General features: G+C 43.2%; 1 protein-coding gene across 3 annotated transcripts; it reads left to right on the top strand.

Moving 5' to 3' along the window:
- The first annotated feature begins 385 nt into the window (after positions 1–385).
- Positions 386–20034, top strand: nap1l1 (nucleosome assembly protein 1-like 1). 3 transcript variants are annotated; one of them, XM_079183449.1, is made up of 16 exons: positions 386–495; positions 4157–4195; positions 5878–5966; positions 7899–8001; positions 9697–9838; positions 11027–11119; positions 11551–11679; positions 12555–12626; positions 12716–12855; positions 13495–13640; positions 13744–13763; positions 14059–14181; positions 14577–14609; positions 14727–14777; positions 16672–16708; positions 18201–20034. In XM_079183449.1, exons 2-15 carry the CDS (start codon positions 4179–4181, stop codon positions 16675–16677), a joined length of 1164 nt encoding a protein of 387 aa, XP_079039575.1. In that variant the 5' UTR covers positions 386–495; positions 4157–4178; the 3' UTR covers positions 16678–16708; positions 18201–20034. The 3 variants fall into 3 exon arrangements, with proteins under 3 accessions (XP_079039575.1, XP_079039574.1, XP_079039573.1); XM_079183448.1 differs by lacking the exon at positions 16672–16708 and having other exon boundaries at positions 11027–11107; XM_079183447.1 differs by lacking the exon at positions 16672–16708.
- Positions 20035–20810: the final 776 nt, after the last annotated feature.

The following is a 20810-nucleotide window of genomic DNA, read 5'->3' as shown; positions in this document are numbered from 1 at the left end:
AGCTGGTGATGAGGGTGAAGATGACTGTGCTGCTGCCCGAGGAGGAGGTGGATTATGAAGATGATGGAGCTGCTGGTGCTGATGAGAATATTGCGATGATGGTGAGACGATCACGACCCTGAACAAGATGATGATTAAGAATGAAATGGTCCGGGAATTGACGATGAGGAAGGAAGAAAAGATAGTTATAATGATAAAAATGAATGAGGTGAGGAAGAGGAGTGTTCAGTGATGAGAGGAAGAGGATCACGGTGGTGCTGATGATGATCCACCAACCCCTGCTCCCCCGAATAGGGGCACCCTCCCCGCCGCCCCTCCCACGAGCAGCGTTGCCTCGGCGACTGCCGGTTTACGTGATGACGTCGGATGTATATGAGCGCAAGCGGCGGGATCTCTCTCCCTTTTACCGCCATCGGAGCGGAGTCTTTCTTCCCCGGGACCTCTTCACTGCGCAGCGCCGCTTCATCAGTCCAATCCTCCGGTCATAACGTGAAGGTAAGGGACAGGACTTGGAAACGGCTTCGTCGCCTACGCCCCGAGCTTGCGCGTCGTTGTAGAAGTTTAATTTAAATTCTGCTGCTTGAATTAACGGCGGCAGAGAGAAAACCGCTTCGCTTTGCTAAAGCTAGTCGAGGCAGACAGCGGCAGCAGCCATTGAGACTGGCTCCACCATGATGTGTGTTAACGCTGCACGCGATTAAGAAAATAATGAAACAACTATTATCGTGCGTGTCCGTGTCCCCTGGATTGGTATGACAATCATTGCATTGATATAAAGGACACGACGTCGCGCAAATGCCTTAATTGTCAACATTTTCCGGATTTTGTTGACACGTGTCTTGTATCTTGTATTTTTGGGACTTGACCTTATTTGTTGGAGAATGATTCTCCGGTCAGGGAGCAGTGGTTGGGAGTTTGGATATAAGGGATAACGGTTAGAGCGCTGGTTAAAATTGACAACCGGTAACGTTACGCAACGGAAGCTGGTTACAATAAGGTACCGGAGCGTTGTCACCGCTTCCTCCATACTGGCCCATATTTTTCTAGCTACGGCACAGTGTCTGTCGAAGCAGGTCCTCCCACTTGCTCAGCCCGAGTAGTGCGCATCGAGCTAGTAGCACATAAGCTAGCTTAAGTAGCCGGAACCCATCGAGGCAGCGCAGTGACAAGACCGGACAGGCCGGCTAAAGTTAGCCGGGTTACTAGCCTAGGGATTGGCTTGCTTGTTAGCGTTACCCTTGGTTTGTTCATGGGTTGACGTCGGACGGTAAACGTCTCTACAGTTTCGTCTGGCTCGCTCAGACCAAATGGAAGTTTTAAAATTCAGGCGTCTAATTGAGCTGCCGGACACCCACCCAGGGCTTTTTTGTCAGTCATTGATGGTTCGCTAGACTTGAGCATGCAACACGTGGTCGCTGGGGCAGGATTAGGAGACGAGGACTAGTCCCAGAAACTAAAAGGACGGTGTCTGCAGGACTGCTGTTATACGTGTGGTTAAAGTTGTTCATACAGATGAAGATGTGAGAAAACAGGGGTTTTCTCACATCTTTTTTTGACAGGGGTGAGATGTTTACAAGATCTATTTGTACATGCTTGGCAGTTGCATTCCAAACTAAACAGGATTTGTTAAAGCAGTAATAAATATTTCTTCTATGTCTCATTTCATGAGTCATCATTTTGACTGGCCAGATGTGAATATTATCCACTGATGATCTTTGTTCAAATTAGATAACATAATGGTGCATGGAGATACTTCACCATGCACAGGTGTTCTACATTAATATATAATATACATAATCTACATTAATTGAAAATGCAGAGCCTGGTGTCCCAGTACCTCGTTTACCTGCAACCATGTTTGACCACGAAAAGACAAAGTATTGACCACAATTTGAGACACGCTAATGCCACATTTTATGCAACTGTATATTGTATCATGTGTGCTGCAGCTAAAAGCTTTCTACAGTACATTCCCTTCAATCATTTGGCTTAATAGAGATTACAAGGTGGTGGTAGGTGTCATCTTATTTTAGATATTAGTGTGATATGGGGCACATGTGCTTTTGATCAATTGTACCATTGTTGACTAAACAGTGAGAGCTTTAAAGTGTATTTCCATATTAGGCAAATAACAGAATGCAGCTTTCTGTGGAGGAATGGGGACATGATTAAAGCCACAAATCGGAGTCAACACACAGCATGCTCTCTTCATCCGTTATCCCCTTCTGGAGAGAAGAAACTTTGATCTGCCACTTTGTACTGTGCTGAGCGAACTGTCACATCAGCGCAGTAGCTAATGCTTTATCAGCTGAATGTAGGCCAGCTAATGTATAGTGAGATGGTGACTATATGACGGCTTTTCAGAAAGGATGTTGATCCTCTTCTTGGTTTTGGGGTACATTGTTAGTTCTCTGTGAAAACGGTTGCATCGCAGCGGCTGACTTTTCCTGATCATGTGGGACTCAAGAGATTCTCGATCCTAAGTTCTGGGCCTAAGGACGCAGAGAGGTGCTGTTGTTAAAGTGCCACTATCTAATAAGGGCCCGTTTACCTCTGGGGTGACAGGCGAACGCAGTTAGCGGCTTGATAGGATGCCGAACCAGCAGGAAAATGGCAGTCAAAGACCAGGATTTATGCCCTTTGCGATAGTCTGGACCCTATTGAAATGACAGTAACATTTGGTGCAGGTGATTTTTTTTGGGGGGGGGACTGGTGGTTTTAAATGAATAAATAATCAAACTGATGTAGCCCTGCAATTACTGAATATTTTCATTATTGTTAATGAAATTAAGTGTTCTCCAAAATGTTAGGAGATCAAATTGTCCATAACAATTTGCCAGAGTCATAGGTGATGTCCATCCAATAGTATAAAGAAGGCAAAAGGTAATATCGGTTAGACATTTTGCTCAAAAATGACTAGAAAGTGTTGATAATCAACCTCGTTGTTTCCCCAAGGATTTTTTTTTTCCAGCACACGTTTTATTTTGCCGAATTATGTGGAATTGCGTCTAATAAAATGCACAAAGACTAACTCTTTCCATACTTTCCTCTCACCTGTACTACCTGTCATCCTGTCTAATAATGAATACTTCAAGTAAAATACTTGATTAAGCAACCTACAAGAATGAAATCAAATACTAAATAAACAAGTTCAAATATATTTGAATTTCTGTTGATGTTTAATGTACATATGGAGGAAACTGGTTAAGATTATCCGTAATGTTGGGTAACTGCTGAAGTAGCAACGCTACTAGCTGTTGCCACAATACAAACAAGTTTATATTAGCTAATAAAATCATAACAGAAAACATAGCCATGTAAAGACCCACAGCATCTGTGTCGGCCTAGCATGAATTGATAAACTGTGAATTTGATCCAATAATTGCTACAGAGGTTCATATTGTTTTATATAGCAGCTAATCATTCAGTTTCACTCATGTGAACTGAGTCAGCCTAGAGAAACTTAAACTCTTTGTACCAACAGATTTAAATAACACATTTTGTGCTGCTTATATTTGAAGAAATGTTTGTCACAGGTACAATATACCAACCACAGTGTTGAAACGATCTCAATGAGTATCCCGCTTTGCTTTTGGTCTTTCGTGGGATGCAGGCTGTCCGTTCAGTGTTGTTGACTCCTGCATAGGGTTCCTTTTATATGCATTTTTTATGCATTTCCTCTTAGTTGGCGGTGGAGCGCACGCAGTATTTTGCGGGAGTAGGATGACTTGCAATGCTCTTTTTCCATTTTATTTCTATTTGACCTGTTACAGTAAGGCTGGTGTATCCTGGTGCAGAAAGTGACCAGATCACCATGTATTTAAATGTAAAGTGTGACACACTGAGGTCTCTTTGCAAGTCCTGCCACAATAACTACCTTCAGGTTCAGTGTTTTAAACGGGTGTCAAACACATCAATACACACATCAATATCAGGAATAGACAAAGAAAATGTCTGGCTGTCTTTTAAACTGTTATTAATCAAGTGTTGCTAACTTTAACATCTCCCCTGTAACATCTTATTATTCACATCAGGACTTACTTGCAAATGCTGTTTGACCCAAATCTGGAGACAGTCATGTGTTAGTAAAAATGAATTAGTTTGTGTCCTCCTGTATTTCTAAACTAATAACCTTCTCTTCTCGCTCTCTCTCTAGCATCACTCAAAACTCAGCTAAGATGGCAGACATCGACAAGTAAGTGCATCGTCTACCAGTGCTATGCTAGTCTCCTCTGCTGGTCTGAGGCCTGTGGGGCCTGAAGTTAGCCACCGGGGTCCATGACAGTTTAAGGGAAAGCACCTCCTGCTGTGATATCACCGATTTGGGCGAGGTCAGATGTATAACAGGATCAAACCAATAAATCCCTCGTTTACAAAGACAAGGGCTGTTTGGGATGCCACACTGGGCCCAGATTGCTTCCTGCCGCACTAAACACACATATATAAAAGGCACCTCACAACATTGGAGTGAATGACCATAACATCCTCCCATTGGGTCTGATGCTCCAGTGGGTCAGACCCAATGGTAACAACACAGGGATGGATACCATCTCCTTCTCATGGACACACGCAACTCAATTTTGATTACTGCTGGTTTAAACAACTGATAATTGTATATAGTCTGGTAGGACTGGTTACGGGTACTGATACCTTTTTGTAAGGTCGACCTAAAGAACCCAGTGCTACAGTAACTAGTATCAAAACTCCTACAGTCAAACTGCAATCAATCCTTCTTGTGCCGAGGTGCAGACAAAAATGACTAGAGGCAAGTGTTCAGTAATTGAATGCGTCTTGTGATTGAGCCATTACTGCAGCAGCTACAACCCATACGGTCGAGATTGCCTGCACGCAGCTCAACATCAACCGTTTGCTGCTTAACAGCTAATGGTGCCAGCAGAGGTAACAATGGCAACAGTGCAATAGCTAACCGTTTTACCCTGGGCAGGAACCAGAGGGTGGGCGACATCGCTGTTCCTCCGAGGTGGGTCAGGGGGTTGATGAGTTAATTAGAGCGGCGGCTATTGGCGAGCTTGTGGAACGCTTCCATTCACATGAATGAAGCACTGTTAGTATCGGCTTTAATGGTACTGGTATTGGAGCTGGTGTAATTTTTTTGAAGTGATACCCAACCCTAAGACTGAACTATTCCTCCTCTTGATTACAAACCAATGTGCCTTTGAGCTAGGCATGTAAGTAGGGCTGCAGCTATTGTTTCTTATTCTGATCAAGTGCTCAACCAATCATTCTCGTGCATATTTGTTGACGTTTCATTTGTGAGTTTGAGTTTTCCCTGGATAATATAATATAAGACTAAACATGTTTCCAAGCTTCATTTTTTTTTTTGTAAGTTTTCACCAAGCAATTATATTTTCAGAATTAGGAGGGAGCTCAATATTTGGTTGGTTAAAGCAGCAGTTGCTGGCAACCTCACCTTTTTAAAGTGGAGATCAAATAAATGCCTTTAAATCTGATATTATGCACCTATTTAACAACATAAACATTAAAAACAAAATAATTTTATTTCCATATCAAAATCCAACCATCTTTTCTTCCTGTAAAAAAAATTAAGTGTGCTTGTGTAAGCTAGTACCAACTCATTTCAACCAATGATATGACATCTGTGCATCAAAGCAATCATCCTCTGTAGCTCCTTAATGTGCTACATTTTAAGCCTGCCCACAAACAATCAGATGCTTAGGTTTTGATTTATATCCCCCTAATAATTGTACACCGCTCAAAAATATTCCATTTCACTGGGACTCAAAAGGTGCCAGATGGCAGATGTTGATTCTGCACACTCAGACAGTGTGATGTGCCCGCATTTAGTTGACCTTCCCCTCAACCCCTCCCCCCCTCCTTCCTTCCTCCTCTGAGCAGCAAAGACCAGGCTGAGATGGACCCGGCAGATATGGAAGACGTGGAGGAAGTGGAAGAGGAGGAGACGGGAGAAGATGAAAACAGCAAAGGTAGGACTCTTTGAAAAAATGCAGCAGCACAGGTTTATGATGGTATAATAGTTACAGACGGTCTGTCTTCAAATACAAATGAACCTGTGCAGAGGAAAAGGCATAGTTCAGATGAAGAGATGTTCGAAAGCCTCATTCTAATTGTTATTCCAATAGCCGAGAACCAATTTGAACTTTGGGTCTTTGTCTGGTACTTAAACTGAGGAGAATCATAATGACATGATTTCAAATGGTGGTTCAGAGCTGGGAGGCACTAATCCGTTTTTATTTTGGGATCTCGATGCTGTTTATGCATCCTTTTGACGCCAGTAAATGATTCAGACGGTTTCTCATATCGGCCTACTCCCGGCTCATTGTGGATAGATATAGACGGCCGTTTGGCCTCGTCTATTTATAACACGTTTGAATAGTCTTTTAAAGACCACACTTTTAAAGGAGGCTCATTCTGGCTGCCTGCGACTGATCGGTCATAGCGAGCACGCTCTCAGAAAAGCTTTACACAAGGTGGGAGATTATAAACGCATGAGTAATACAGTTGCAGCAGGCCAACGATGACATGCAGCACAAACTCCCGTTAATAACCCCAAGGCTTACACATCAAGGCTGCAAACGGAAAATCACAGCTCCGCTCATAAGATACGTGCAAGTGCATTGTTTAGAAACAAAGGGTGAAACTACGCCTGCTGCCATCAGTGTGAATTATTCAGCAGCACACAACCCCATCCTCAAGTTTACTTAGCGTTGCAGATGGTGTCGCTCCTATTTTTTTTCTAAATAGTGACACGTTAATGCTCCAGCTGTAAATGTTAAATGTCAGGGTTGTTCCTTCAGCTACAAAGTGTATGTACCATGCAAACTAGACCTGAAACACACCACTAACATAAATTAAGGGATTAACTGCAGTGACTTTTAGACTCAAATTTGACGACATTAGACATGTTAAACAGTGGAGACACTAATGGCTTCTTTTTTTTTTTTGCTGAGCATCTGTGGTTATATGACCCCCCCCCCCCCCCCAAAAAAAATCCATTACCTTTTACAGAGAAAAGTTGTTGTGCATCTTCAGGAGTTGGTAAAAGGAAATGGACGTGAGGCAGACATTCAGATGTGACCACATGTTACTGGAGTGGTTTGAGAAGTTTCTATAGATTTTTTTGATATTTGTTTTATTTATTATTTCCCCTCACTGATTATGAAATATGTCGACGTTACAATTCATTCCAACAGAGCAGATTGATGCGTGTACAGTTGACATCCTTTTTGTTAAGACTCGTGTAATAAATTAGTGTCTAGACAGACTATGAGCGCAGTATCCTTTTTTAGGGGCCCACTTTTAAAAGTACAGATTTTGGTACCCAATCCTACTCGTATCATCTCATAATTTCATGCCCACCCCATAAATGTATCCACCAACAAAAAAGCAACAGCTTGTGTGGCGTGAATTCAGACGAGCATAGGTGTATTTATTGGGAGTCTTGGACAGCTGATCGGTGCTTGCTGGTAACACGTTCCAGACACCATGCTCAGAATGTGCCAACAGAGAAAAGTGACTTGCAATCTCTTTAATCTTCTCACCTGCCAGCAGCGATGAGGCTGAGCTCTGATGGGTGCAAGCAATGTGTCGGACACTCGGATTGTACCATCTGTCACCTGTCCACTTGTACAAAGGAAGAGCACTCTCTATTGCTGACTGCCTCCTAGTGTGGCTGTGCAACACTGGCAGTATGAACATCATATACATCAGGGTGGCTCAGGAAGGGTCACGTTATTATACCATCTCAAACAGGAATGTGCTTATTTGAGCATTAATGTAATCAAACCTCCGCTCCAGTTCAGCTCTCACCAAAACCTGAGCAAGAGAACCCTGTCCTGCTCCTGAGTCGGTGTAACGGCCTTCATATGTTTGACCGTGTCTGCGTTTTTATTCCACAGCTCGTCAACTGACTGTGCAGATGATGCAGAACCCACAGATCCTGGCTGCGCTGCAGGAGAGGCTGGACGGTCTGAACGGCTCGCCGTCAGGCTACATGGAGAGGTGAGATGGAATCTTTTTTTCGGGTGATGACTTCATCTTAGAACATGTTTATGTAGAATCTGCAGCATAGGTCAGTGTCTGTAAGGACACTAAAGCGTACAAACCTCGTGAAATGTTATCTATGGGTTATCTCTGTAACCCAGAGATAGCCCATAGACTGTGCTCTCTTCAAAGCCAACACAGGGGTTGCTGGTCTACGGCTGCAGAGATCGGTTCCTTTCTTTGTGTTAGTATGTGACTTTGCTGAGTCCGAACTAGCCAAAGTGTTATTGTGTGACGGACTGTATAGCTGTCTCACAGCAAGGAGAACAACCTTAAATATTCTAAATATAGCATACACTTAAACTGTTACTTATTTTTGCCTTCGTTTAAGGTGGCTAAAACATTTCTCTGGCGTCCCTGTCCACAACAGCACACCTGCTAGTCACGGAGCTGGTGCAGAGGTAGAAATCTGAGACGCTCCAGTGAATGTCTGTGGCTGTGCCACCCACTGCTCATGTTCTCAGCAAAACCATCAGCGAGCAGCTCTTTGATCAACATGTCAAGTATTTGGCAGTCACTAACAAATGCACCAGTTTACAACATCCCAGCACCTGGGACTAAACGCGCATTCCCATGCCAGCATAGTGCAGGCGTTTCAAAGCCGGGTTGGCGTTGATCAATGTTCAAGGCTCCAACCAGGTCTCAGACGAAACCATGATTGAGATTCAAAAAAGGGTTGAAAGAGAGCCGTGTGTAGTATTGATGATCAAGAGACATTTGCAATTTCAAGCACAGGCAACATAAAACATTTTAAAACGGTAGCTGAAGAAGATTAAAGGATAGTTATTATTAATAATTAAACTGTAGAACAAAATATTTCCCCAGGTACAGTAAAGATGCGTGCAGGTATTATGTTTCTGAGAGCAGGCCCACCTACATTCAAATCAGAGCTGATATGAACCATCTCATCCTGCCATAGTCCAGGGCCGACCATACTCTTTACCAGTTGTACTAATTCCTCTTGTCTATATAAAGGTTAATTTGAAGTGTTGGGCTACTATATATTTGTTTGGTGCAGTGCTTTATTTTACTTGATGTGGCAGCATACGCTCTGTCCCCATTGGGAACTATTGAAAAGAGTTTTAGAAAATGCCCCGACAATATTTACAATCTTGAGTGCTCACTTCATGATCCACACCAGGAACCTAAAGCATAAACTAATAAATCTGTAGAAGAGTTGGACATCCCTCCTTCACTCTGCTGATGAATGAAGCAAATCTCAATACGACCTGTTCTCGGCATAGTTTCACTTTGTTTACTGTGTACGTGGAAGGCCACCCTCACTTATTGGAGATGCTCTGGGAAGAGTGCGGCTCTGCTCCAAAGATCTCATTAACTTCTGAGGCAGCGTCCTCTCTACCATTCCCTGCTATTAACATTTTGTCCTGTGTTTATACATTTAGAAGCAACAGGAATGCATGATCACAAAATAAAATCTTCAGTTTTGTTGAGTTGGTGCAGCCCTTTCTACAATCTGAAACCTAAACTGGTACAATTTATAGTTTAGTCCCATTAGTTTGCTTTTTCTTCTTCAAAATTGACGAAGTGTAGTAATTGCAGTTAAAGCGCAGAGTGAACTAAATAACTAACTGATCTTTATGCCAGGATTCCTCCAGGTTTGTCTCTTGTACTCTCATATCTGTCTTCCCACAGCTTACCAAAGGTTGTTAAGAGACGTGTGAACGCCCTCAAGAACCTGCAGGTCAAATGTGCCCACATTGAGGCAAAGTTCTACGAAGAAGTCCATGAACTGGAGAGAAAGTATGCGGCCCTCTACCAGCCCCTCTTCGACAAAGTACGTATTCCATACTTTGTCACTTTCAGTGTTTTATTCCTGCGGCTGTATGTATTTTGTATGGCTGATGTAATTTTCCGTTGTGTGTTTCTAGACAGTTAAACTGTTTCCTCAAAGCATAAACTAAAAGAGTAGCACCACAAGTCAGCTTGATACTCATAATCCTAAAAGGTTCATGAATCTTTTAAAAGCAGTGTTCCATAAGTCGTCAAATGCATGGTGTGCTACATGGTTGTGACAGTCTCCCTCAGCATCTGTTACCTTGAGCGGGCTGCCATGTTTGTGCTGATCTGTACTGCTGTATATCCAGAAAAAAACACCCCTGCCCCCTTCCCACTGATCCATTTAAGAGCTCCTGATGTGAAGCGCTTTGGTCGTCACTGTAAAGCAGACGGCTGTAAACAGAAATGCTACTATAGTAGATAGAGCGTTTGAATATAAGGCCAAGACTCTAAAGTGTTTCATCACAGTTCGTTGCTGAACTGAATCAATCCTTGGCCTTTTTAAAACTTCCCTTATACATAAGTGTGTCAGCCCCTCTGGTGAAATGACATGAAAACTGATGTGATGGCTTCAAAGAGTTTATAGTTGAGATTTTATACATTGTACCAAATTGTAATAATGGCAACGGAATACTTTCTTGTTAACAAACCTTGTAAAATCTAAAGTGTCAACACTGGGACAAGTTGAATGAGTGCAAAACAATGTGACATTTTCCCAGAATGCATGGCCAGAGACTTCAAATGTATAAGACCTTGTGTCTGTAGTGTTATTGGAATTAAATGAATGGAAGCTTTGAACTATTCGGTACAGCCTCGTACTGTTTTTCAACGCATGACTCAGCAGTATTTCCTTATCAAGTGAGGTTGACCCTGCACAAGAGTGGACTTGCCGGTGTGGACCATTTGTAGATGTAACCTGCATGTTTCTCATGGCTAATGCAGCGGGAAGACGTTTTATTTTCATGTAAACAAAGCGAGGGTTAAAGCGACCTCATTCCCAAGAATAGCCTATGTTCTCTCTGGTCACTGAAACAGCTCACACTCAGTTTCATTGTCTATTTACTTGTTTTATGATTGTCTCTTTCATAAGACGAAGATGTAGAACTTGTATAAAAATGTACATCACTTGGGTGCAACAGGCACGAACCCCCGATTTAAATGGCTTTCTCCTCTTTGCTCTTTACAGCGAAGCGACATTGTGAAAGCAGCGTATGAGCCCACAGATGAGGAGTGTGAATGGAAGATAGATGAGGAGGAAGAGCTGACAGTAAGTAAGCAGGTACAGGTGACGTATACACCTGCATGCTCCCTGTCTGCCTGATCACTTAGGCCTTCTTTTCCTTTTCTCTTTTGTTTTATGCACGTAGCTCAAAGTCTCATCCAGAGCAGAGTACGGTCACTTCCCAAAATGGCATTCAGCTAATGAGGAAGAACGTGGGATTCAATCTATCACTATCGCTGATTTCAGATGTCTGTATTGCAAGGCAGACGTACAGTTGATGAAAATCAGTATAGTGATCTATTTTAACGGGGTTTTTTTTGGGGGGGGGGGGGGGGGGGGGGTCTTTTGCCCTGCATCTAATCCAGATGCTGAGTGCTGACTTTGTGGGTGTAGGTTGGTGAAAAAGCCTAGTTTCTGATTGCATGATACCTGAAAAAGAGACTGTTGAGCTTGTGTCATATTGAAAAGAAAATGTCTCCCTCAACCAGGACGAGATGAAGGAGAAGGCCAAGTTGGAGGAGGAGAAGAAGGACGAGGAGAAGGAGGACCCCAAAGGCATCCCGGAGTTCTGGTTAACGGTCTTCAAAAACGTGGACCTGCTCAGTGACATGCTGCAGGTAGGTTCATCCAGACAGCTGCTGGAGTGGCAGGGGAAATGGGTCAGAGGCTTTTTCAGAGGAAAAATCATGGTTTGCTTCCACCTGCTGGCCAAGTTGTGTAGGACAGCGTGGATCATGACACATGGTGTACACCCTTGGCCAAAGGTTTTGAGAATGACACAAATATTCATTTTTACAAAGTTTGCGGCATCAGTTTTTATGATGGCATTTTGCATATACTGTTACGAAGAGTGATCAGATGAATTGCTAGTAAGATTGCACCGAAATCAACCATTTATCGGATCATCAAGAACTTCAAGGAGAGAGCTTCAATTGTTGTGAAGATGGCTTCAGGGTGCCCAACAAGTCCAGCAAGCGCCAGGACCATCTCTTAGAGTTGATTTAGCTGCAGAATCGGGGCACCACCAGTGCAGAGCTTGATCAGGAATGGCAGCAGGCAGGTGTGAGTGCATCTGCACGCACATTGAGGCAAAGACTTTTGGAGGATGGCCTGGTGTCAAGAAGGGCAGCAAAGAAGCCACTTCTCTCCAGGAAAAACATCAGGGATTGGAGGGATTGGACTGCTGAGGACTGGGGTAAAGTCATTTTCTCTGATGAATCCCCTTTCCAATTGTTTGGGCCATCTGGAAAAATGCTTTTTTGATGAAGAAAAGATGAGCGCTACCATCAGTCCTGTGTCATGCCCACAGTAAAGCATCCTGAGAACATTCATGTGTGGGGTTGCTTGTCAGCCAAGGGAGTGGGCTCACTCACAATTTTGCCTGAGAACACGGCCATGAATAAAGAACGGTACCAAAACATCCTCAGAGAGCAACTTCTCGTCAACACTGCAAATATTGACTCTTTGCTACTGTGCTTCTCTGTCTCCTCAGGAACACGATGAACCCATCCTAAAACATTTACAAGACATTAAAGTGAAGTTCTCGGATCCAGGGCAGCCCATGGTGAGTGAGCGTGACTCGTGTTGAATGTCTGGAGGCGGCCGGTTACCGCCAACTCGTCTGTAATTGCCTTCTGGTTCGGCCCTCCCCAGAGCTTCACGTTAGAGTTCCAATTCGAGGCCAACGACTTCTTCACGAACACGCTGTTGACGAAAACCTACAAGATGAGGTCAGAGCCGGACGAGAACGACCCCTTCTCCTTCGACGGGCCAGAGATCATGTGCTGCACAGGGTGAGCAGCGCCGCATGTGGTTCTGTTTAGTCTTTGGGTTAACTTGATCACATGGGATGTTTTTGGGGCTTAACATTTTTCTATCATTTTAATGTTTATGGCATTCATTTTGGCAGTTTGGAAGTTCAACCTCAGCTCCTATAAGTCTGTAAAATGTGTAGCCAAAACTCAAACATTTCTAATATGTAATATCCAATATAATCAAACATTTTGCTCTCACAGAAATCATATATTCTGTTATATCAGACTTTCAATCTAGAGCCCTCGCTTCAAAGTTGTATTTTTTACTATTTTCAACCAGATTGAGTCATGTTTGCCGAATTAAGTAAACATGCTGTTTTCCTGGTGTCCACTAGGGGTACTGATGCTGTATGACGTGTTTGATGAAATGCGTCAAATTCGTTTTCTTTTTTTTGCTAAAAACATTCGCATTATGTAAATAAATAATCATTTAAACGGTAAAAACATGTCAAACGTCAACATGACCTGACCCGCTATCACATTTCCCTCAACAATTTCTATCTAGAAACTCACCAGCTAGAGAAAACTCCAGATATCATATATGGGTTGACATTTATAAATCTCTGACACTGACCTTGCGTTTTCCTGCTGCCTCCTCCTCCTCGTGTTTCACTACAGTTGCACGATCGAGTGGACGAAGGGCAAGAACGTCACGTTGAAAACAATCAAGAAGAAACAGAAGCACAAGGGCCGCGGCACAGTGAGGACGGTCACCAAGACAGTCCCCAACGACTCCTTCTTCAACTTCTTCACCCCGCCAGAGGGTAAGCAGAAATATTCACTTCCACATGGCCAGTTGATTCAGCATTATTAAAACCATCAGTTGGGTATCGGCATAACTGACGAACTATCTGCTTTTGTTTTCAGTTCCAGAAAACGCAGAGTTGGTAAGTCGTACTTCTTCTACGCTTTGAAATTCCTCATTGAATCTATTTGTTTAGCATTCGACAGCTTAAAGCAACAAATTACTTATTTATTAGAAGCTACATCTAGTATGCAAAGAACTTTCATTCTAATAATCTAGTTTTCTCAGGTATTTTAAATATTTACTTATTAACTTTACAAAGAAAAAAGCGTCCAGGAGACTTAACCGGTCCAGCCCTGAATGCATCTCATAGAAACCTCGACCATTACTGTTGTAAACGTGAATGAACTGTGATGAACTGTGCCGTCTGTCTTCAGGACGAAGACTCCGAGGCAGTCCTGGCTGCAGACTTTGAAATCGGCCACTTCATCCGCGAGCGTATCGTACCTCGGGCCGTGCTCTACTTCACAGGAGAGGCCATCGAGGACGACGATGACGACGTGAGTCTTCTTCGGCTTTAGGCCACATTGAAATGGACACGTCACCGTTCTAGGCGTTTCATTATGCTCTGCTTGACTACATTATGGCTTTGTCAGAGGAACGAGCTCTGATCTCTTTCCTGCTGGCACAAGTTGTAAGGAATGTTCCGGTAATGGTTGGGATGCGTTTGCATTCATAACGGTGGAGCAGTACTGACAGCTCCAACACGTCAACTGTTGAAGCCGTAGTTATTTATTATCAATTGTTTTAACAGGATTTATTGGCAGATGAATATTCTTTACTTGAAATATGTCTGATCCAATTAGATTTTCAAGGAAAAACATGGAGCTAGCTCGTTTCTTCGTCAAATGTTTTTTTTCTTTTTTTAGCTAATCCTCACATTTGTGTTTTACAGTACGATGAAGAGGGAGAGGAGGCGGACGATGAGGTAAGACTATTTGGGGCCACACTTCTCGTATGAAAATGCTTGGATATGGATGCGTGTTAATTATGGTCGCCTTGAGGAACCGCAGCAGCCTAACGTCGCTCTGTGCTGTGTGTTCAGGAGGGAGAGGAGGAGGCTGATGAAGAGAACGACCCCGACTACGATCCCAAGGTGAGATCACACTTCCCCTCCCTCTCTAAAGCGCTCTGGTGTCCTGACAGACACCTTACTCGGCTGTTCTCAACTTTGTTGGCTCAGGATGCTCTTTTCAAAAAAGTGAAGCAGCTCTTACTGTGAGCCATTGACTGCTGCTGTGATCTCGCAGAACCTTTGTAAATGTCCCAGTGAGACACGTTTAGCATTACCACCATCCAATGTCCTACGGGTGTCACTGAGCTGCAGGTGGAGAACGGCTGTCCTAAATTGCCTTGTCAGATTTCAATATTCAGAATACATACTGTCAAATGCATCTCATTTTACACCAGCTTTTGGTTTTGCTTCAGTTTTTATTTTGTTGTCGTTATGATTTGGCTTCTGGACGCACAAAAGAAGCACTCCCAATATGTATTTTTTCCTCTTAACCAGATGCTGTATCTCCGAATGACTTCTCACCAGTCAGTTAAAGGGCCAGTTCACCCCAAAATCAACAATACCGATTTTTTCCTCTCACCTGTAGTGCTATTTAGCAAAGATAGTTTGTGTTGGTGGCCTAGTGCGAAAGGTATCTGCTGTAAACGTCTTCTCTCAAATATGATGGATCTATAGGACACTCGGCATCTGGTGCTCAAAGCGCCAAAAAAGCATTTGAAAAGCTCAACAGCAATGTCTTTTTCCATAAATCCTGACCTGATTGCTCAATGTAACCCAGGGACTTTGTTCTGAGCAGTTTCATGTAGGAACTATTTTCTTTCCTCCGAACTACACCCACCAACCGTATCACCACGCAGAAGGAAGCACACATCTACTGATGGATGAGAGGCTCATGACAGCGTGAGGTGTAGACATTAACGCCATCCTCCTTGGCTCAGTGATGCTATCCGAGCTAGCAGTATAGACGCATGCCTCCTCCTGCGCGTGGATACGGTTGGCTGTTGTAGTTGGGGAGAAAGAAAAAAGTTCCTACATGAAACTGCCCACAAGGATTATCTTGAGTATCCGGGTCATGATTTCTGGAAAGAGACATTGCTGTTTAGTTTTCCAAATGTATTTGTTTGACACTTTGAGCACCACAAGCCCTCCCAAACTTAGCCACTCACACCAGAACTATCGAGAGTGATGAATGGCGTGATGAAAGTAAGAGGACAAATGTGTATTTTTGAGTTGGAGGGTGGACTGTCCCTTTTTTAAAGTCTGACTGCTGCATGTTACTAAAACCTGAACCTTATGCAACACACAGATCCACTTTGCCGTAAAGAAAAGGACACCAGTGAAATGTTACACACACGATATTCATTTTAATTATAGATATGAACGTTTCAGCCTTAGTCAAATGCATTATTTGTGTTGGAAATTTTGACACAATAAATACAAAATAAAGAAGTTTGTTTGAATGTAGTAAGTGCAGACCTGCAGAGGTTTACTGTAATTTGACTGGGACTGCTAAATAATGGGCTCTCTCCTGAAGACGGTTGTTTACTCACTGATTTCTTTCTGCTTCACTGCCTTCCTGAAGGAGGTAATGTCACCAAAAACTGAAGCTGTGCAAGCTCAAAAGTATTGCAGGAAGACAAATGGTGATCTCTCGATACATAATATAGTAAAAGTTTAGTTCTAGTACACCATGAGATGTGCACATACTGGTTTAGATCTTTTGTTACTTTATTAGTTTGAGTTCAGGATCTTTTTTTAAATTAATATTAACCAGACTAAAGCAGCTCTCGTATGTTTGACACGATGTAAACAAGCATGACCTCTGCTTCTTTGCCAAACAAAAACGTCTGACATTCTGTATTCTGCTAGTTCGGCTTTATGTTTTTATATATTTTTTTCCTATTCATTAATGTTGCTTCATCTCCAGTCACTTTGGCATCTTTTGTCAGCTACTCTTTAAATTTTTCCTCACTAGGTTTAAGTGGTGACAGTAGAAAAATAACCCTATCCTGGTAGGTACAGCTTGTGAATTGTCAGCTTACTACCATCACCCCCCCCCCCCCCCCCCCCCCCCCACAACCACCACTCTGTTTTGGCTTTTTGCTCTCCTTCTCCTCCTGTTCTTCCATCCCTCTCTCTGCACCCCCCCACACCCCACACATGAGCCCACCCCCTCCTGCCGCCGTGCTGCACTAACCCACCGGTGTGTTGTTGTTTTTTTTTTGCAGTTTAACCCATATTGAGTTCTGCATTTGCACCTGTATTTCTGTATGTTGAAGCTAATCCAGCCCCCCACACCACCTTTTCTTTTCTTTTATCTCCACCTTGTTGAACTCCATCCACAAACGCAGGCTAGTTTCAAGTTTTGTAAAGATGAGGATTGTTTTCTGCCTTAAATTCTGTGCTTTGTTTTATGGATGTCTGTTTTTAATACCCACTGGTCCATGGATTTTATCCTCCCTGTTCACATTAGATCTGTTTAGCGGTCTTTTTTTCTCTATAGATCTGCTTTTTAATGATGGGATAAAGGCCACGGAGGGCTGTTTGTGTTAAACAAAATGTTTTATCTGAAGGTGACATCATTGTCAGCCTTTTTAAGAAAAAACAAAGATGCTTGATACTAGGGATGTGTGTGATTAGTCGATTTAGCGTTGCTGCCCTCACTAATCTGATCCAGAAATGCTCGTCGGTTAACACGTTTTCCAGACCCTCCTCTTTCTGAAACGGAGAATCGTGCTTGCCCACTAAGATACCAACAGTGTAAGCGGCGCCAAACCAGGACTCTTAGACCTCAGTCCCCGCTGGCGTTTCATCAAACATTACGTCATGAGGTGCATTCCTAACCGGGCGACCGGAGCGGACACTGATTTGATTTCAGCGGCGACTAGAGTAAAACTTATTTATTGAAAAATGTGATTATAATTTCCTATTGCTTATAATATATTCAAATTTTCCAGACAATGTTTAACCTAACAGATTACATTTTGTCTTTTCGCAGTAATTTACTGTGAGTAAGTCGTTGGTCGTTAGGAACGGTCCCCATTCACAGCAGATTGAAACAAGACTCAAAGACAAGTCTTTCAACAGCACTGTATCATAGTCTACGATAGGAGCCAGACCATGATTTTACACCAAAATTCCCTCAGCACTAATTTTTGGCTAAATGTATCGCACTAAATAGCTGAAGTGACCGTCCACCGTTTAGCCAGCGTGGCATCAGGCCATGGAGAGCAACTGCAGTGTGCCATCACCTTCAGAAGGACGGCCTTCTCCTAGTATTAAATATCTCTCCTCGTTCATCTCAAGTGTCGTCTCCCCCCCCACCCCCACCGAGGTATTAGCTCTGTAGTCGGGGGATGAGGAACTTTCCAGATGTTTCTAGATGCGTGACTGTTTTAGGTCTTGAAATGGTGTGTGTGTGTGTGTGTGTGTGCGTGTGTGTGTGTGTGTGTGTAGTGTTTTTTTTAATCTAACAATCCCCCCCTTTCCTGTGATTGCTTACAGAAGGATGCAGTCCCCCCAGCTGAGTGCAAGCAGCAGTGAAGCCTGGCCTGGCTGCCTTTTCAGGAACAACTGCACTGTAACGGCTTCTCAAATTAAAAGTAAAAAAAAAAACTGATCTAAAAAAAAGAAATAGTTACTTACCGCCTTATAATGTTTTGTATTTTTCTTGGTAGAGAATTTGAAGAAGAAAAAAAAGTTTCAAGATTTTTGTTACGAAAACTCATGGTATAATACTGGGAGCTCAGCGTGGCTCGATATACATAGTATTTTACTAGACCTGTTTTTTTTTCCTTCTCTTCCTCTGTACAATAGATAGAATACAGGAAAAAAATATCTCCCTCGAAAAGCATGAACTTGTTTCTTCACTGCTAAAACTAGTTTGGGTTCTCGTGAAGTCTTTTGTTGTATTTGCTCTTAGACAACAGCTGTGGTTTAGACTGCATCGCGGCAACGTCAATTTATTAAACCCCCCCCTTCCCCCTACCAAAGTTCCAGGTTGGTCAGTTCCGGTTGTCCCAGGGGAATGTTTTTTTTTTCCATTCTTAGCGGGGCCGAAGCACTGTAGCATTTCCATCTCTAGTGACGGAGGATAGCTGGGTGTCTATTCCCATTTATCTAATCTCGCTGAGCATGGGATCCGGAGTCGCTGATTTCTAGGCCACTTCCTGTGCCACTCGTGCTCGTCTACTTTCCACTCTCCATACATTCCAGTAAGCAGACTGGCCGGCGCCGTCGGTGAACCTCTTTCCAAAGGGGAGTCCAAATCCCCCAAAATGGGAATGGACTAGTCTAAATAGAGCCAAAAATTAAGTTCATCCCGACCTCTTAGTACCATCGTAGGTCGCTCCCAGGGCATGGCGCAACCTGGTCGAGTCTCTTTTAACATTCCAGAGAATTCCTAAGACGAGGAAGAGGTTTGATGACCCAGCCCCAATAACCCAGTGCTTCAGGCTCCCCATAGGCTCGCAGTGGCGTGGCTGTCTTTTCTATAGCACTTTGTACTAGTGTGTGGTGTACCGGTGGCGTCCCATCATTGGTTAGCTGTCCAAGTACTTCTTGTAAGCAGCACTTTGTTTGACACCCGCCCCCTGCCTAAACGGCCCACTCTGTGGAGAGTCCAACTCATGCCGTCTGGTTTTTATATGCTTGGCCTTTCTTACCAGGGCAGGCACACTTGCCGTGTTTAGATCGGCTCCGTAGGAACCGGGTTGGGCAGATGTAGCACGAAGGGCAAAAAGGAAAGTCCAAATCAGGTTTTCAAGTGTCTGTAGACATGTCGGGTTCACCAAAACCCCCTTTTTTCCTCATCCGGTTATCACATTTACCTCACCAATTCGTGACCGGTCAGGTGACTCCCTCAGCCCAGCCCCTGAGGTCCTGGTTCATTTGAATCACTGTGAAAGAAAGAAGGGGGGGTGGTGGCGTGGCGTGATATGGCCATCCTATTGGCCAATGACCCACCACCCTACCCCAAACGCCTCGCTTTGTTACCCAGAAGGCCACAGGGAAGTGTGTCAGAGCAATACTTAATAGCCAGGTAGGGGGATCGAGAAGAAACTGTAGCGCCCCCCCACACTCCATTCTCAATGCCTTTTTTATTTGAGTTGTGAAAACAGCCAAGCGTCGCTGGTGTTGGGCAGCATCGTGTCCACTGGAGAGCCAGGGTACCTCTCATTCTGCAGGGAGTATTCAGATCATGTTCATTGGAAAAAGGGACGTGAAGGGGTTTCTGTAGGGTCCCTCTGAGCAGCTGTTGTCAAGGCAAAATGCTATGCTACAAAAATACTAATGTACTCAATAACCGTACGTGTATGTTCATGAATAAATTGGTTAAACATGAGTGATGTGGTCGACTCATTTTGTTACGTTCATTTGTGGTCTTTGGAATATAAATAAGAAAAAAGGCCAATCACACCTACTGATACAGACACCAAGAATTGTTTTTCTTGGTGTTACAATTGTAAACATTTGTTCTTTCAAAATATTCCGACAAATTGAACAAAGCCGATACAAGCTGCTCCTCAAACTATTGTATGCGCTACCTTGTGCCAGAAGAGGGCGCCATCGCTTTGGGAAGGTGCTTGCTGACCTCCATGGGGATTATGGTTTGTAATGAAATAAAAGAAAGCACATCACTGACATCAAGAGAGCCATTAGATGCACTTTATCCTAAACGGTGATACAACTTTATGTTTGACTGGCTTAAACACTTTGGTGTGAACACCATCTGAAATGTATCAGCTGGTTTTAAAGTTCTCACTAACAATAGTACAAACTAGGCTGTTCACATATGCAGGATGTGGTCAAAGTAGAACACTAGATACTGAATTGTGTAATCTGATACCAGTGGTAGAATTATTCAGATCCTTTAGAGTTTAGATTGTCCCCTTCCAGTGTTGTATTCAGTAAATAAGAATACTACAGATTAAGATATAAACATCATATTGTAGCATATGATGGTTAATTGGGATCATTTCCGCTACTATGTTTTGTATGTATATTTGTCTTCTATAACGATGTAGTGTCCTGCCTGCCAAGTAGCAACTACAGCTGTGCAGCATAAAGTACACAATTTCTTCTACATTTGTTTCCTACGTTTTTGCCAGGTGA

The sequence above is a fragment of the Pholis gunnellus genome, assembly GCF_910591455.1.
Source record: "Pholis gunnellus genome assembly, chromosome: 22".
Classification (NCBI taxonomy): domain Eukaryota; kingdom Metazoa; phylum Chordata; class Actinopteri; order Perciformes; family Pholidae; genus Pholis; species Pholis gunnellus.
The sequence above is the reverse complement of the archived record's forward strand: the minus strand, read 5'-3'. Positions and strand labels throughout refer to the sequence as shown.

What these genes read in the sequence shown, in the direction of transcription:
- nap1l1 (XM_079183447.1), top strand. An exon ending in ACCAGCCCCTCTTCGACAAA is followed by an intron (nt 9,839 to 11,026) that starts GTACGTATTCCA and finishes TGCTCTTTACAG; the next exon opens with CGAAGCGACATTGTGAAAGC. An exon ending in AGCTGACAGTAAGTAAGCAG is followed by an intron (nt 11,120 to 11,550) that starts GTACAGGTGACG and finishes TCCCTCAACCAG; the next exon opens with GACGAGATGAAGGAGAAGGC.